This window comes from Malurus melanocephalus, unplaced genomic scaffold (genome assembly GCF_030028575.1).
Source record: "Malurus melanocephalus ecotype Western Australia unplaced genomic scaffold, MMel_1.1 scaffold_285, whole genome shotgun sequence".
NCBI classification, from domain to species: domain Eukaryota; kingdom Metazoa; phylum Chordata; class Aves; order Passeriformes; family Maluridae; genus Malurus; species Malurus melanocephalus.
The window spans coordinates 147,892-166,052 of NW_026623517.1; the positions used below are offsets into that span (position 1 = coordinate 147,892).

Below are 18,161 nucleotides of genomic sequence, written 5' to 3' on the forward strand. Positions count from 1 at the left end.
CCAGTGTTGATAATTTAGGATTTTATCCTGCAGCCTGAGGGTGAAAATAATCCAGGTGTTCCCCTCCACACAGCAGCAATGACTGTGTGGCACAAAAGAACTCCTGTGCTCCAGTTCAACAAGGTTGTTTGAGCACAGGCCATACTCTGACATGTGTCTGTAGGTTACATTTCAGTTTGAAAATCCACATGTTCTTAAATATGTACTTTAATCCAGATATTAAAGAAATGACAAATACTTCAGACCATCTGTAAGTTAAAATTCATGCAAGAATTTTTCATAATAATATGCATTACAATTTTAGCTCAAATACTATATGTAAAGAACAGTACTCTATTTGCAGTTTGTAGGTTTTGTTCTAGAACTTACTCTTTATGCATTGCATGAACGAAGCAGTTGAGACAACGTAAATCTTRTAGCTTTCCTTTTCCTTTTTCATACATTTAAAATTTTCTTATCAATGCTATACAACAAAGCAGAGTAAAATAAAATTTTCTCTTTAAACTTTTCTGATGTTTCACCCTAGATAAGCTTTAATGGCATCCCATCAATAACTTTTACAAAAACCAGACATTTTCATTAAAAGCTATTTTAACAATCACATTTGAAATCTTTTCATATGGTGGATTGCAATCTAATTATAATAATGTTGAATTGAAAATGTAGTGACAGAAAAAAWTTTCATATACTTTGCTCCATTCCAAAGCATGTTTTGAAAAATTCTTTTTGAGTGTGAATTTAGTTCAAGGAGAGTACTTTGCTTCCAATGACAATTTATTGACATAGTTTACTTAGCAGTATAGAAAATTATTCTTTTTACAGAACTTTCCTTTCTAAGGCTTTTGTTCAAGAATAGGCTGTTTATCATTCAAATTTACTTTACAACTTTCCATCCTTKCCTTTTGCAGGTATTTATTTTAGAGACATAGCAAAAGGTTTTACTTCTTTTGCAAGGAGAAATACTTTTGACAGCCACGTTAAATTTTTTACTCCGTCTAGATGAGTTAATGAAGAAAATACTTTTAATTTCACTCTGCTTTTACTACTTTTTTCTGTATTTAAAGTTGATCTTGGGTTGCAAAACAGGTTCTTTCTTTTTCTCTTGTATTAGTTTATAATCTGCAAATCTTTTCTCGCTGCAGTCAGTCTGTGAGCAATAGCTGGCAAACGGTGGCCAACCACGTGAAGAGCACCCTGTACACTGTGAGAGGCCTGCGCCCCAACACCATCTACCTGTTCATGGTCAGAGCCATCAACTCCCAGGGGCTGAGCGACCCCAGCCCTATGTCMGACCCCGTCCGAACTCAAGGTGAGGGGGAGTTCAAAGGTTTATGTGCTTGAGCTAAAATAGCAAGAAGGACCTGAGAGTTGACCATTAGGTCATTCTGGCCATTTGGCTTTAGCACACTCACTGTAGGAATCAYGATTTGAGCTGAACCAGTAAAGATAAAAGTAGTCCAATGTTTGCTGCAGTCTGKGGCTTAGGAGAGAAAGGTCACCTCTTTAATCCTTTCTACAGTGCAGACCTTTTGGTTTGCAGTTCACTTAGACTCTATGTGCCCCTGGTTTCTATTGAAAGTAATGGGAGTTACCCAAGCTTTCCTGAAGGGAACTCTGAATACCCTCCTCCCTCAGTATCTTTTCTTTCCATGTCCTTTCTTCCTCTCCATTACTATTATAGGGATATACTATGAAAACAAGTGCTTATGACAGGCAGACGCCGTGTTCAGAATCAGTTTTAAACAAAAGAAATACACTAAATATCTGTAGTGTGTTGGTTAAACTGATCCAACATTTGGGCASAGAACTCATGTAAATTAAGGTATCTGTATGCTAAAAATATATTGACGTTATTCTGAGAAAGGTATGGACCTTCTATTTATATACCTACATTTCTGATTTTTTTTGCATTAATCCACTGCAAAAACCAGGAGGGAAAGCTGAAGTGACATCCGTTATTTGTAGGGTGATGATAGGATTGGTAGCTGTGATTCTCCATTGCTATTGAATCAACTGTTGAATTCTGTTCACATTGCATCAAGCTCTAAATGAATATATCTGCCACAAACAAATTTCTCTTCACAGCATTGATTTTTTTGTTTTGGCTTTGACAAGGCATTGCTTGAATACTTCATTCAAGAATGTAGTTCTATGTTAAACATCATAATACAAGAATTCATAATTCTTTGGAATCATAATTTTTTGAGTGCAAATTAAAAGCTCCTGTYACAGTTAATTTAAAATTAAATCCTCTGTCTCTGTTTATTGTTGTCTAACGTTGCATACAGACAGCACATCCTCAGTCGGTCTCCAGCATGTGTATTGTGAGTTGTTTGGGTCCTTTGCTGGATGGAAAAAGATAAACAAGAGTAGGGTAATATTTCTTTATCACATAACCATCACATCCWTCCTCCTTCATCCCAGCCTAGTACTGAACAAATCTGTCCTGAATATCCTCAAAATAGTAATCATGTCTGGAAAAGGAGAAACAGAACTGCCTTCTGAAAAGCTGGAGGAGTGAGTTGTGCTGGGATTTCGTGGTCTGACTGTCCATAGAGTATCACAAGTTTTCTTCTTCCTTATTTTCCCATTATTATAGGGTGACTCATGCTTTTCATTGCAACAGCCTTTTAGTCTGCATAACTTATCACCTAGCTAAAAAAAAAACAACTTTGTTTGGCATTTGAGTGTCAAGTATAGACTTTTTATCTGACATACTGACAAGCAATTTGATTTCAGTAAAAACATGTCTTTTAATTAGCTACAGCATGTGTTGCAGCTTCCATTTCCAGAAGCTGTTTAGCAGTCAAGCACACTGAGACATGTACAGGATTTATAGCTTCTTTGCAAGCCTGCAGTTTAATAGAATTAAATCATAAAATCAATTGAAAATTAACATAATGTTTTGATGTGATTTCTAATTATGCCTGAATTCAATTCAGRCTCACAGAAGAAGCTGACACACAGTAGAAAGCCTATTCACAGTGGCCATGGAGAAATAACAAAGCAGCTATAGCAGAGCTATATAATAATAATTTGCAACAGGTGTCTGTAGTAGCTTTAATAGCTGAACATTTAATATCCTGGTATTTAGTAAAGCAGATACATGTTTTAAGTTTTCATGTATATTTTCACCAGTGATCTACAACTAGATAATCAGGTACTTTCAAAAGTTTTACCTTATATGACTTAAGGGAAATCAGGACAGAGAAATCAGTAACTCTTCTAATGAAGGAGTTGATTTCTTGTTGGATTATTAATTGATGACACCATCTACTTAAAAAACACTTTCAAAAAAATATATGTATTCCTATCTCTGAAATCTAAATTAATAGCAAACTACTCAGTATGTTCATTGAATGATGATAAAAGAGGGGTTAGAGAAAAAACCTAACCAATTCAATTGTGGTTAGGATGTAGCTTCTTGAACAAGTTTTGTTTGAGTCATTGATTCTGTTATTCCAGTACTTAATGATACCCTTAGATCAACTGCTTTTCCACCAGGAGCCTCCTAGTAACATGAAAATGACATTACCCTGGGAGAATCACACATGCATATGTTTTCAAGTGTATATTCTGGCATTCATCTCTTACTGTTATTAGTCCATGTTACTTCAGGACATGTGTTCCATTAAAATGATGAAATGCTGTTCATGTAAACATACTGTGTGGAAATGTCTTTTCCTCTGAGGGAATACAGGTACTTTGGCTGTATACCACAGGATAACAACCTAAAATGTAGCCATGGATAACTGTAGGTATTTTGTACCAAGGATTGTGGCTGTTGTGGATARGAGCATAAATTATCATCCTGTAGACCAGTCTGAGTTGCTGTCTTACAGWTTTATTTTATAATATCTGTTTCTTGGTTGCTTGGAATAAACATAATTWGCTAGACAAGCACCTTCACTGACACTCATATTGGGATTACATTCCCTTTGGAGATCCATGGATCCATTTTAATTTGGATATCAATAGAAGCCTATGGCAATATTGTTTATTGATGGTTCAGAACCCATAACAATCCACAATCATGAACCCAATTTATTGATCATCAAAAAATATTTTCAAAATCTGGACATACGTGATTAAAACTCAGTTGTTATATTGAAATGTTTCACATTTAAGGCAACTATTACTTCTTTTAAATAGTGTTTAGAAGGTAAAAAGAAATCACATGATACCTACTCGCATATTTAAGTCCATCAGAAGGGGAAAAAACTTTTATGTATGTATTCTTTTCACAAGGACATGGTATTGGTCAAAAAAATGAGGAACTGTCTTTGACTATTGAATCCCAAGCAGAATTCAGAGATAGCTTGACAGGCATGACCATAATTTATCAGGCCTTTTTGAATATCGCTATAATTAGATTTTGTCTGGAAGAAACAATTCCCCCACACACTTTGAAGGGCACATCATCTTGAAGAGAAAATTTTTGTGGTAGTTTGTTTTTGTTGGCCTTTTACTAGATGAGAATCAGATTGGCTTCCTAAATTAAATCTTTTTCTTTTTTTCATATTTGYGCTAGATTTCATTAGCTATGTCTGTAAAGGGAAAATTTGCTTTGCAGAGGAAAATGCTATTTTTACTGTATGGTTTCTTGTGTGCATGGCATGTGGAAAGAGGAAGCTTAGTGCAAGTTTGGAAACATATAATGACTTAATGTCATGTGTGCTCTAACAAAATAAAAAAAAMCACTGTTCATTTTCTTCAGTTATACTAACCTATTTGGTTCCAGACATCTGGGCAGCATTATTATTATCTGAGTATTTTGGAACTAGTGAACATTGCATCTCTCTCATCACTTACCAGAGCTGAGAAGACTTTGCCATCTAGGCAGAATACTCCTTTAAACATGTTTATATTTCATTATTTTTTAAGTGTCTAGAGGTGAGTGGTTTGTTTGCATTATGTGATTTTCACTGGAACTTGTGTTTTAACCTTAGTGCTGTATTTTTTTAAAAAACAGTACTATAAAGGATTTTCGAATCAGGTCATTAGGCTACCCAGTAATTTTTATTGATGCCATGTATACCACTTCTCATTAAAGTAATGCTTTCATATGTGTGCCTTGCAGATATCAGCCCCCCAGCACAAGGTGTGGATCACAGGCAAGTGCAGAAGGAGCTGGGAGATGTCATTGTACGGCTCCATAATCCTGTAGTGCTGACACCCACAACAGTGCAAGTCACCTGGACGGTAAAGCTTCTGCTATTCTTACCTTAACAGTCATTTCAGTCTGCCTRTTTTGCTTTTTTATGCCTTTAGTGTTTTACCACCCAGAAAAGATCCAATCTTGACCCCAATGTGAGTGCTTTGACAATCTAACATACAGCAGTGTGTGTATGTGTGCATGTACATAGATATATATGGCAATGAAGTAGTCATTTTATTTTCTCTTTCTAGTCAGGCAAGTTCAATATCTTCAGTCTTCTCCTCAAAGCAAGTCTGGCTAGAAAAACATTATATGAATGACTGTGTTTAAGGGATAATTGATCTGTGGATTCATTAYGCTGCATGTCAAAAAAAAATCAAAGTTAGACATCAACATCAAATTGTTGTATGAGAAAGTACTTTCTGCTTCAAGTCATAGCAACCTCTGACAATACCCTATTATTTAGTGACCCAAGACTCAAAAATATCTTTCCTATAGGGTACTTGCAGTGAAGTCAGAAGCATGTAGTGCTAATGCCTGACCCACTGTGTCACATCTGGTGTTCCAGCACAAGCCTTATCCACAATGAGTGGATATCCTTTCATTAGAGAAGACCAGAGTCTTTTGGGCAGTGCTTAACAACATTTCTATTTGAGGGGTCAAACTACCGGGTAGAATTTCTAATATAGTGTTTGGCTTTCAAATTACTCTCTTTCCCTTCCTGAGGCTTGATGGAAAGGATTTGTAACAGCAGGACAGAATTCCCAGGATGCTGCACACCACAAAAAAATGCTTTGCTCTTGGGGCATCTGCCCAGAGGAAGGAGAGCCACGAGCGGAAGATTGAGAAAAATAGTACTGCCCTGCACAACACCAAAACAGGATGAATTCTATAGGATGAATTCTGCTGAGGGGGTATTCGCAATGCTCAGAGCTTTTTTTCTACATGTCATGTTGCTGAGAGCTTAATGTGTGCAGGGGATTACACAAGAGGAGATAAGAAGCGTGGTGATAGATTGTGCATTTTAAGGATTGCTGTTGTTTTTGCACAACTCAGCCATATTTATGGGGGCTTATGCACCATCCTTGTTCTGACAGATTTCAGTGGTCAGGGTACTGATTAGAATAAATTGAGAAACCAACAAATTTTTCTTTTGTAGAAGATTATTTAGAGTATGTGTCACCGCATTTTGCCATTGATGATGTTGACTTGGCTTTCTCAAAATGCTGCCTGTTTCAACCACAATACCTCCAGGACAGACTGACTAGCCTTTGTAACAAACCTTTTGCACAAGCTGATGGATCAGTAGTTCAGAAACTTTGGATGTTAGCAGAGTAATTGTAAACCTGGATTGCATCCATGTGGTGTTTCTTAAAATCCTTTCTTGGGTGTGACAGCTATCAGAAATACTGATTCATTAGCTGGCCCTTGCTTCAGCATGTACTGCAGCTCCAATATAAACAGAATTCAGTTTTATACCATGTAACCAAGGTCATTGTATTTTATTTCTATATATGTATATGTCTCTATGTGTGTGTGTGTGATATATATATATTCCTCTAAAARGATTTCTTGGTGCCCTTGCTGAACAAGTAAGAAGTAAAGAAATGGTAAGGAAAAGAAAAATTGTTGGAAATGCTATGGGTACCAGCTTATTGGGAAGATCCCTCAAAGCAGTGACCCTATGGCACCTGACAAGCACATAGGCCTCTGTAGAGCCATTTGGAATTGCCCRAGGGAAGAAAGACACAAAGAAAGATCTCTGAAGCAGCTAATTAGAAACTAGCCAGCAACCAGAACAAAACCAATTAATTAACCACAGTCTCTAGGAAAAAAACCCTCTCTATCTAGAGAATAAAGACCACACTATTAATATAAAATGGTTAGATAGTGTAGCTATCATATAAAAGGACAGAAGTGCCACGAGAATCATAAGACTCTTTGTGTTGGYTTTTTGCAATTCCAAGGGTAAATGCCAAGGAATGTCCTTGGTTGCTGAGTTTCTGGCATCCTGACTCACAGCAAATTAACACCACTTTCTCCCTCCTTTATGAGATTCTTTTGGTTTTGCTTTCTCTTTATTTTTTTCAAATTTGAGTTTAAATTTTCGGAAATAGTTCCCTGTGACCATGTTGCAATTTTAAAATGTGCACATACATATACACACACACACACTTTGAAAAGAAGGTCAGGCTTACAAAGTGTTAAAAAATAAGAAGAGAAATGGCAAAAGTTAGGTTTTCAGTGTCGCTTAAATTTATTCCTCCTGTGTATAGATATTAAAATATAGCTGTAATTATCTGGTCACATAGAGGTTCTCTTCTTCATGGAGCTATTAAACATTTCTTTTTATCTTCTTTATTCTCTGTGTGGTGCCAGGTCTTATTAAATTCATACCATTGAAACCTTGCATTGAATAAAAATTATTATTTTGTCTCACATGCTTGCTTATCTGTCATGCTCTCAACCGTAACATTTTGTGCTTCACAAATAATACTGAATTTAACATCACAATGATAAAAATGTGTTATTATCCTAACTTTACACATAGAGAGGTGAGGTGCACAGATAGTTATTGCTGATGAGACTTGTGGAGTCAGATATGCCCACTGTTATGAAATGGCTAATTTTAAGCCTTGGACATGATTTATTTTTACTTTTATTAAAACGTTTCACATTGCAAGAGCATTTTCTGTACTCCCAAGAGCTTTTTTAGCTGACCTCAGCTATGGGTCAGCACTTCTAGCCTCAGTGGGCATTAAACTGAAAGTTTCATTAGTGACCAAATATGAAATGTTCCCCAGCAAWATCAAAAAGCCTTGTGGCAGAAGCAGGAATAAAAATCAGTTCTTCAACACGGCARAAGAATTGCTACTTTGAAGTCCTGATTGCCTTCTAGGAGGCTACCAGGCAGAAGGATAATATATTTACCTCTGTTTTTTTAATTTGATGTAGATTTTAAATGAATGTATTTCACTGGAAGCTTCAAGAGTCAAGTCCTTTAGGCAGTCTGGCAGAGTACCATCCCCCATGGTTGCCTTGTTCCTGCAGGATACATAAATGCTGCTGCAGTTTGAATTTCCAGAGACTTCTGTCAGTCCCTGCCACTGGGTTCACAGTGTGCAAGTTACTCTGCCCACCTGCAGTATTGCTGTGGGTGCTGCTGTGAGAGCAGAGGATCTCTTAGGATATTTTGGGATAGAAATTTGCGTACTACAGAGCACATTGCAAAATGTCTTTAGGGTGCAGATTAGCAGATTTGTCTGAAGGGAGCTTCTATCTTCAGCATAAGCTGCATTACGAGTATGTTAGATGGTTTTGACAACAGCCTTTGAACCTGTCTTGAGTTCAGCTGTGGCATGTGCAGGTTTGAACATGCAGGGGAAAATGAGTTGCCTGTTCTGCAGAATGGTTTTGCAGATGCTTCCTGCACGATGGACTCATCATAAAAGAAGGTGAGAAGGAGCACACAGGACCAATTCTGCATGTGGATTCCCTTGAAGCATTAGGTCAGTGCTGAGCAGCGCCTACCCGGGACCTGCTCTCTCCTGCCTTTCAAAGGAGCATCTGCATTTTCTGCCATCTGTCCTTTGAGGGAAAAAGTGTGTCTTTAGATCAGCAACTGTTGAAGACCTCTTGAGTTGATATCACTGACTAGAAATATTCTCTGACCCCAGTATTCACGGCAGAGAGTTCCTGCAATCACTGAAATAATGCTGAGTAATTTGTACAAGGAAGTGGCAACCATTAAAAAAAAAAAAAAAAAAAAAAAAAAAAAAAAAAAAGAGTACCTAGAAATGATTACATTCTTTCATCAAGTCACAGTGCATATTTCTGCAACTCCGCCTAGGTGTGAATGTGTGCCAAACTTTGCATTGCTGAGTTGATGTCTTTAATGTTAAGCATATAAGGATATTTTTAGCAGACTGCTCTTGGCATGACACATCATTACCACAGAAATGGCAAAAATTGTGAAGTCACTTCTTTGTATCACATATGACCGTGTGTGCAAGTATATATAARCAAACACACACATGTATGAATGTGTATGTGTTTGTATATGTGAAATATACCCCAAMAAATATTTCTGGCTAATCCATGTAATTATCCAAGAGTAATCTTTTTATCAATTTGAAAACTCTGAACAAAGCAAAAAAAAAAACACCTTTCTCAGTAATTAAAGCACCCTCTGAGAGATTTGCCAACATTTTGACCTTACAGAAGGCCCTGTTCATTCAGACTGGCTTTAATTGAGCATGAGAGATAGCTTTGTATTCTCTCCTTGATACTGAATGCAACTGGATGTTTATAGAAAACATTAAAAATGCATCATATTTTCTTTTGTCAGTACCCTCCTAGACCCTAAATGATGAAATCACTGCCAGTAATCTGATATTTAGGCAAATCACTCCTCCCTGTTGTAATCAAGCTACTAATTCAAAGCTCTGTGAAACTCAAGTGAGCCCCAAATCAAKGCAGTTTATAGCACCCACAGCCTTGTGGTGCTACTGCATTCTGCTTTCATGTTCCTTCTATCATTTAGTCTTTCCTAAGTTAGGATCTTAGAAATCTAAGAGGAAAATATGTGTATGGACAATTTGTTTATTATCTCTGTGGAAGTAGATAGAAAAGCATGCGTGAGTGAAAATTGGTGTTTTATAGGCATTGTGTAGGGGTCCTCTTCCCTTTGAATTGCTGCGTGTGTTTSTGTTTGTGCTGTGCTGTACAAAACACTTTCCATACCGTGCTGTAGCAACACGATGCTACTGTTCAGTAGAGTCAATTCTGAATTTTCTGTTTTCTCCACTAGGCAGCAGTCAGTGGAGCTTAAAAAGAGAGCAAAGACAAACTGGAAAGTTCTGACAAAGTTGTGCCATTTTTCAGTGTAGCTTCTAACTCAGAAGTTAGGCAAGAGTCAAACTCAGYGTTTGGTTGTTAAACATCATAACCTTATATTTCAATTTAGGTTAAAAATCTGTATTCCAAAGTGGATGAAAGCAATATTTTTGCTGAATTTTGTAGCAAACGTGAGGTTCATGAAGTCTTTATGTCCATAAAACATTTAGTTAATCAAAGTCAAACATGGATAAAAACAATTTACTCTGATTTACAGACTCCCTTCATCTGGAAACAGCTGCTTAATGTTCTTCTTAAAAACACAGCTTGTTTCTTTCGGTATTAACAAGCTATTATTGTGAGTTATATCCCTCTTTCAGTKCATAAATTCACTTAAAGTGAATGCAGAGAAGTTTATAAAATGCAAGCTTAATGTTGTTGTAACATATGTTGCAAGGTTTTTAACAGTGACAGTTTTGATGAAAGACATTTCTGCCTTGCTTTCATAAATAAAGCTTTCTTCTTGCTTGCCTTGCTTTTTAATGTCTGAGAATCTGTGTCCCCTCTGAATGCCTCAATAAACTGTAACAAGATTATAGGAGGAGCATAACAGAGTGTGGTTTGTGTTTCCAGCCTTAAATTCATTTATTCTTAAGAGAAGTCAAACAAATGCTTCTCTAATTCTGGAATATCGTTGAGTGGGCAAATTGACAAGAACATAAGAAATATCCTACTTGTTGAATYTTAGTTATAACACAGATTTACCAAACAGCCAGCTGTACAGTCTTGTTATTTGTGCTGCACTTTCTTTGCTCCTTTTTTGGCACCTACAGAAGCAGCTGGGTTTGGTTTCCTTTCAACAATCAACTTGGTTTGACTGTTTCRGGGTTTTTGGTGTTTTTTTCCAGGAAAATTTGTGCATTATAATGCTTTGGTTTTGGGGTTTTCTTGGAAGATAAATAAATGCGTGCAACCTCTTCAATATAAAACACATATAAAGCTTTTCTTCAAATAAAAATCCTGCTTATAGGAGAAAATTATTAAACTTCCATAGACAAATCTTGAACTGTGCTTGCCTAGCAACACATAAAATATTAACCATAACCAGCATTCCATCTCCATCTGATGGCCTGAGAGCATCACAACCCCAGGATGCAATGGGATTGCTTGGGCTATGAACATGAGAAACAGCACATGTCTTTGGAAGTTGTTTTCTCTGCATCTGTCTTATGTTTATTTTACTTTGCTCTGCATCTCATGAGTTGTGAGCCAAATAATGGACTTACTGTAAGCATGTAGGGTATCTTCAAAGACTTTTCGTTTTCTGAAAAAAAAATTTGTTTTTCTTTTCTTCTCCTGTTCCAGCACATCAGTAGCCAAGATGTGCTTAGTAAGTTTACATGCAGCAAGCCTTATGCCAGCATTCTCTTTTCATGATTTATTGCATGGGTGGGGCCTTGTTTTAGGATTTAAAGTGGTATTTGTCATGATATATAGAATTGGAGAAAGCAAAACAGAAAGAAATATTCTATAAGAAGAATATTCTATAWGTAATGCAAGACAAACGCTCGTAGACAATCAACAATAACTTACAAGAAGGCAGTTTGATTATTAAACTCAGCATCTTAATTCTTAATTTTTTTTTTTTTTTGATGGGGGCAAAATTATTCTAGGCAAATGTTTTGTTTTCTTCTCATACAGTTATTTTGTTTTTTTTTTACTTTAGTATGTTTATTGATGTATTATTCAATGTCGGTTCTAGGTTGACCGGCAGTCCCAGTTTATCCAGGGCTACCGAGTCCTGTACCGCCAAACATCTGGCCTGCCTGCTCCAGCTGTGTGGCAGAACATGGAGGTCAAAGTGCCGACCGAGCGCAGCGCTGTCCTCGTCAGCCTCAAAAAGGGCGTCACTTACGAAATCAAGGTTCGCCCTTATTTCAATGAGTTCCAAGGGATGGACAGTGAATCAAAGTCTGCTCGCACCACAGAGGAAGGTCAGTAAAATGTGCAGAAAAGGGGMAGATTTGGTACTGGAGATGAAATGRAGAGTGACCATTTTGGCTGTTCTGTGTATGCATGTGTTCGTCTCTGTTTCCTCCTAGTGATTTCTGTTTGTTACATACTGAGGTGACATTAAAATTCAATATAATATTCAGCTTTTGCTGTAAATATCCCCTGAGAAAGCACTGTACTAGTCTTACATTCTTCTAGGTGATACATCCTTCTAAGGTACAGGGGTTTTTGGTATTCCAAAAAGTGTGCACTGCACACTTTTGTAACCAACACTGCTGCAATTAAAGACTTTGGTCTGCACTTTGAAAATAAAATAAATGTAAGCTCTCACAGATGAGTGTTTGATACCAAGCACATCTTTCTGAATGGGCAATAATGTRGATGAACAGTTGGCTGGGAAATGAGGAGTTGTGAAGGACACATATTTAGCTAGTCTGGAGAAACTCCAGTCTCAAGGGCACATGACTTCACAGTTTTTGTTAGCACACTGTTCATGAAACTGCCCCATTCAGTTCTGCAGAAGATTTCCCTGGGCACCTTTTAAGCCTCTCTGAAGCAGTCAGGATTCAGTCACAGTGAACAGTTTACACTACTGAAAAGCTTAAGCTTTTGTARCTATAGCATATAGCTTTGTGCATAKTTGTGATAAAGCACTTCAAGACTGCTGGGTTTCCGTTGTAAAGTTAAGGCAGTAAGGTGAGATACAAGTAATTTTAATTATTTGCTGTTGGAAACCTACTGTTCCACCTATGTAATGCAGCCATTGCCTGGAGAATCTCTCCTGTGAAAGTAGGATGGTCCTAACAGTGAGGGTTCATCTTCTCTCTGTTTCACTGATTTTTGATTTTTTTTTTTAAAGCAAAAGGAAGAAATACTGGTGACGTTTCAAAATGTTCATATGGTTTCAATGGGTTTTGAGTGCCCTCTTTCCTTCCTATTGAAAGTGCATCTTAATCATTCACAGTACTCTCCTGAGGTTTAATTTAGTGCTGATTGCCAAGTACTTTTTAATTCTAGAACAGACTTATTACTCATTTTTTTCTTTGATTTGTTATGATTATTGCCCAACATGTTAGTAAAACTGAAGATAGCTTGGATGCACTTCATGCTTCATAGGTGAGGAAAYTCAGTGTCCTCCAACATGTGGAAGAGTGTGCAGGAAGGCATTAGTCAAGCCTGATTTGGAATTTGGGATTCTAGGGTTCCCAGTTCTTTGTTCAAATTATAAAGCCTAAATCACTTGGTGAAGACTATCTTTGCAGCAGTCTGAACAAAGGKTTTTTTTTTTAGTTTTGTTCTTTTTTAAATGAAAACAGAAATTTTTAAAAGCTTTTCACAGGTGAAATTGCTTTTCTGGAATTAAAATGTAGGATTTTGTCCTCTCACTAGCAGATTTTCTTGTCCACTTTTAATTGATTCTTGCTGTTTATTTAGTTCATCTAACTGTCTCTTGCTAAAGGTAAATTAAGAACTGCTGTAAAAGAGAGAAGGTCTTATACCTCCTGTCTATTTCTATAMAATATTTGAGGAATGACATTCTCTTTTATAAATCTTAGCTCCCAGCAGAGCCTGTTAGGTAATYTTCTACCTTAAAGGACACTTTGTTCATGTGGAATATCTTTCCACATAAGTGAAGATTTTAAAAAATATTCATGCCCACAGACAAGTATAACTCACAGTCTAGGATCTGCTTTGTGGATTAATGTAACCTTCAAGGATTCTGTTTACAAGTATCTCCTCTCAAGAAAACACCAGCATAGGACCCATAATATTATCACCAGACAAATGTCACCTCCTGTAAAAAATTATTCCTTTTCCTTGGGTGATAAAATTAGGTACTTCCATGAGAAAATTTAGACATTTAGTGCATGCAGTTCTACAGATATTTCCTTTAATTCCTCATAGTATCTTTGTAATTACATGGATGTTCATGTATTTCAAAAATAGCATCAACTAGATATTTAATGACACTGGTTTGCTTCTCTTTCACTGAAGCAAAATGGCAGTCTATTTAAAGATGCTCTGTTGCCTGTGATTCCATTTTGAAATGGAAATTTTTTTTTAGACTTGACTTTTAAAAAATGTCAGCTATGCTATTTTTAGAAAATAATTTGGAAGAGTGATACAAGCATTGGAAGGTTTTATTTTGCGACATCAAAGCAAATATCCCTGGTAAAGGCAAATTACGACCAAAAGATMGTGGGGCTTTCTGCTGGATTGGATTTTACATGCAATGTTACTTCTGAGGCCCACCTCTAAAAATCAATTTTGCTGCCGTTAGACTTTTCCTCTAGATCAGACATTTGTCACAGTTCAGTATCCATCCATCTCCTGCCTCTTTGGCCTTGCRAAGGTAACAAATGGAATTCTGTTTGGCTGCGTCTGGAAAAGATGAGCAGCGATTTGGGTTCTTTCATATCTGTAAGAAGAAGCTGAGCACTGGAATAATTGACCTGTCAAGAAGCAGGCAAGGTGTTCTCCACAAGCCAGCAGCAAGGGAAATGAGAAAACGGTTTTAAAAATGTTATTTTTCAATGTGATCTCTTTAATAACTGCAGCAGTGTCAGACGAGTGGCTTAATTTATATCACGGTGCCAGCTTRCAGAGTGATATTATCAGAGCAAGGAAGCTGAACTGTTACATACATACATGTGTACACTCATAAGGGGAGCTAAATCAAAGATTTTATTTTATAATTTTCGCTGTTTCTTTCATACTTTCTCTGGAGACAGATAATTTCTTTCGTCAATTGCATSCACTGTTTTATATCTCTTTTTGAATAATGTTGTGGAGCAATACTTGTCCTGCATCTTGCTTGTCACCACAAACTGTGACAGTCAGGAATGGAAGTCTTCTTAGCTTTTATCAGCTTCTCTCTGTCAGTTTCTCCTCACCTTAGTGCGGCTCTTGAAATGATATTTTCACAGCTGCATTTACCAGCTGCAGTTTTAATTTTGCTTCAAAGTTGTCATGWGTCCTCAAAAACCCCCCAGAAAACCAACACACACTGGTAGAATATTAACTAGAATGTTCATGCAGTTTAAATGCAAAGACAAATGAATACAGTATATGTTTGGTTTTTTTTTAATTTTAGAATATGATACTCAATTTACATTTCTTTTGCATTCAAACTCCCTTCTTACCCCASGTATACATATACAACATTATGTTTCTGAATGCCCTTTTTGTTTTGATAATGAAAGTAAATGTTTGAGCGAGTTGGTCCATTGTACTTAAAACCAAAAATTAGTTATACAGTGTTAAGCTTTGCTACTCTTATGATTATTGTTTCCATGTAAAATATTCTGATTAATATCACACACACACATTTATTCATGGTTTTGTTGCTGTTGAATAACTTGTAGACTTTAAAAATGCTAACTTTTTTACTCTGTGGCAAATTATTTCACTTGCCATAAAATACACAATTCAAGTATTTAATTCACCAATTTTATGCTTTGCACGATTGCAAGGAATAGCCCAAGGCCATCTTTTCATGCTTCACCCTAGCTGGCTAGGAGTCAAATTGTCCACAGTACAGCTCCATTTCTCCCCTCCAGTTCACTGTTTCTCTGCATCAGGCAAGGTCACAAAGACTCTACCAAGCACTATTGGCTTTGCAGMTGAACCATAACCTGAAAATGTAGTTGTCGAAATGTGCAGCCTCCCAGGACTGTAATATGTGTTTCATTTTTCATCTGAAATATTTCTTTTTCTGCTGTAATCTTGTATGTTTCCTTGTCCTCACCTCTGATACCCAAGTTTGAAGTTTTGTGAGTCTTGCAGCAGAGCACTCGAGTTCTTCAGGGTTATCAGGGTGAGGATTTGAGCTCGGCTCCACAMGCCTGTGCCAGGTCAAGTGCTGAGGAGCTTCTGACGTGGGAGCACAGCCAGAATCAAAGAGTGGAGAACAATAGGAATATCTGAATTGGCTCAGGAGACTTGAACACTTCTGATRTCTGTGGCTGTGCTTATTTGTGTGGAAACTGCCAGACATTAATACAAGGTGCCAGGGGCTCTTGGCTTTTTCAGAAGCATGGTCCAAGGATGGGCATGAACTCAGGGATATCTGTTTAAGATTAGACTTGAGTTCTGTTGCCATACAATTAAGCAGTGAAGGWGTTTCTCTGACCAGGGGGGCTGGAGTCAGGGAGCTTGGCACATGACATGAGATGCCCAAAAACAGATTATTCTCTAGATTTGAACTTGGGACAGGAGACTGATAAATATTTTAGGTTCTGGTATGAAGGTTTACTGTAAGTTTTCAAAATCAGCTTCCATATTTCAAATGAAATGTTTTAACACCATATTTAAAGCAATGAAGAATATGTAGAAGACAAATTCCATAAGTATTTGTTAAACACAAAGACACTTTCCTGCAGCAGAATGTGTCTAAGCAACAGGCTTCTGTGGATTGGAAAAYTGTCCTGGAGAGGTATCACTATATGCTTGCTTTATTAGTTCACACTTCCCTGGCYTTTTTCTATTAGTTTTGTTGAAAACTGGGTAGAGGGACTGGGAGAGATGGAATAAATAAATTCTAGGACCAGTTCCAAGCAGCTGCTATCAATAAATTTTTCCCCTCAGGGGACTATACCTTAATATAACACAGTCGACCTCGGTGGCCTAGCTTGCCACTGTGGTGGAATTTCAGYGCTTGCCTGGGAGCAAGGGAAGGGCAAGGGGGGGGCTGCAAGAAGTTTTGGGTGACTGAGGAGGACCTTACTGGGAGTGTTCTGCCACGGCAGCCACAGCCATGGTGAGGTAGCCCCATAAGGAGATGCAGCAGATGCTCACAGAGGGGCTTTTTCCACAACAGCGTGTCCTGAGCCAAGAGAGGCACCCTGCTGCTGGTGGAGCTGCAAGAGGGGCTCTGCCAGCACAGCTCTGGCTGCTAACAACTGTGATTTTTATTTGTTTTTGATGCTTCTAGACAACTAGCAGGGCTGGCAAGCAGTTGTCTTGTAGAATTGGCCYTGATGTGCAGTGACCAGCCAAACAGCTGTGAATGGTTGAACTGAACAGGACTCTGAAGAGAAAGCAATTTGCCTAGGGGAAAAAAAGGACTTAAGTATCTATCTGACCTAATGTAGCACCTGCCCTGTTCACTGGCATTTGATGTAAAGCCATGAACATTTTAACCCTTTTCCACTTTAGAGTCACAAGTTCTACATTTAAACCTGTTAGTGTCTTCCTGTAGAGCAAATAGGAAACAAAAAAGGATAATTGAGTGTTTGCTGTGTGCATGATTATTAGACCATGTAGAAATAGAAGAACCAAAATACTTTCCAGGCCAGGTGAAGTAGCTTCACATGTGACTTTGTTGATATATCCGTAGTTACCCATGCATATTATGGAAAACAAAGGCAAGTGTGAGAAAATTCTGGTGCAAACTTAAGAAATGACCAACATAAATAAATGGGGAGTGATTTTTATTGATTCTCCATTGCCACAAATTCCACATTGTCATTCAAACCTATGCTTCTGCTCAGAAGGACCTTTTTCAACAYTGTCAGTGCCTGACAAAAAGTGAATCCCTAGGCCTGCAGGGAGTGTGAGCTTTCCCTACTGTCTGCTTTCTCTTCCACTGCTTCAGCAGAATCCATGCCCTRGCAAATGGATTAATGCCTTCTTTTTGCTCCCTCTCCTTGCTGTAGCTCCAAGTGCCCCTCCTCAGTCTGTCACTGTCCTGACAGTTGGAAACCACAACAGCACSAGCATCAGCATCTCCTGGGATCCTCCCCCTCCTGATCACCAAAATGGAGTCATCCAGGAGTACAAGGTACACACCATGGCTGATGGGAGGGCTGTGTATTTAGGGGAACAGCCTGCTTGAATTACAGAACAACAGCACTGTTTATGGAGGTAGATTCTGACAGCATTCACAGCTGTCCATATAATTATATGGAGAAAGAGGGCTGACTGCTTATGGATTTATTTATTATTATTATTATTATTATTAATATTATTATTATTATTATTATTATTATTATTATTATTATTATTATTATTATTATTGTTGTTGTTGTTGTTGTTATTGTTGTTATTGTTGTTATTATTGTTATTATTGTTATTATTGTTATTATTAATTATATTAAGCAGTATTACTTTTATATTAAAAAGCAAAAATACCATGAGCTTGATATGGAAGAGA

The 18,161-nt window shown here is 37.4% G+C and overlaps 1 protein-coding gene across 1 annotated transcript in view; it reads left to right on the plus strand.

Annotated features, from left to right (window-relative positions):
• ROBO2 (roundabout guidance receptor 2) overlaps positions 1 to 18,161 on the plus strand; it is a 168,734-nt gene that overhangs the window by 79,380 nt on the left and 71,193 nt on the right. The window contains exons 12-15 of the mRNA XM_057376620.1: positions 1,143 to 1,309; positions 5,081 to 5,202; positions 11,757 to 11,988; positions 17,665 to 17,789. Of these exons, the coding sequence (XP_057232603.1) occupies positions 1,143 to 1,309; positions 5,081 to 5,202; positions 11,757 to 11,988; positions 17,665 to 17,789 (646 nt within the window). The remainder of the gene's footprint in view (positions 1 to 1,142; positions 1,310 to 5,080; positions 5,203 to 11,756; positions 11,989 to 17,664; positions 17,790 to 18,161) is intronic.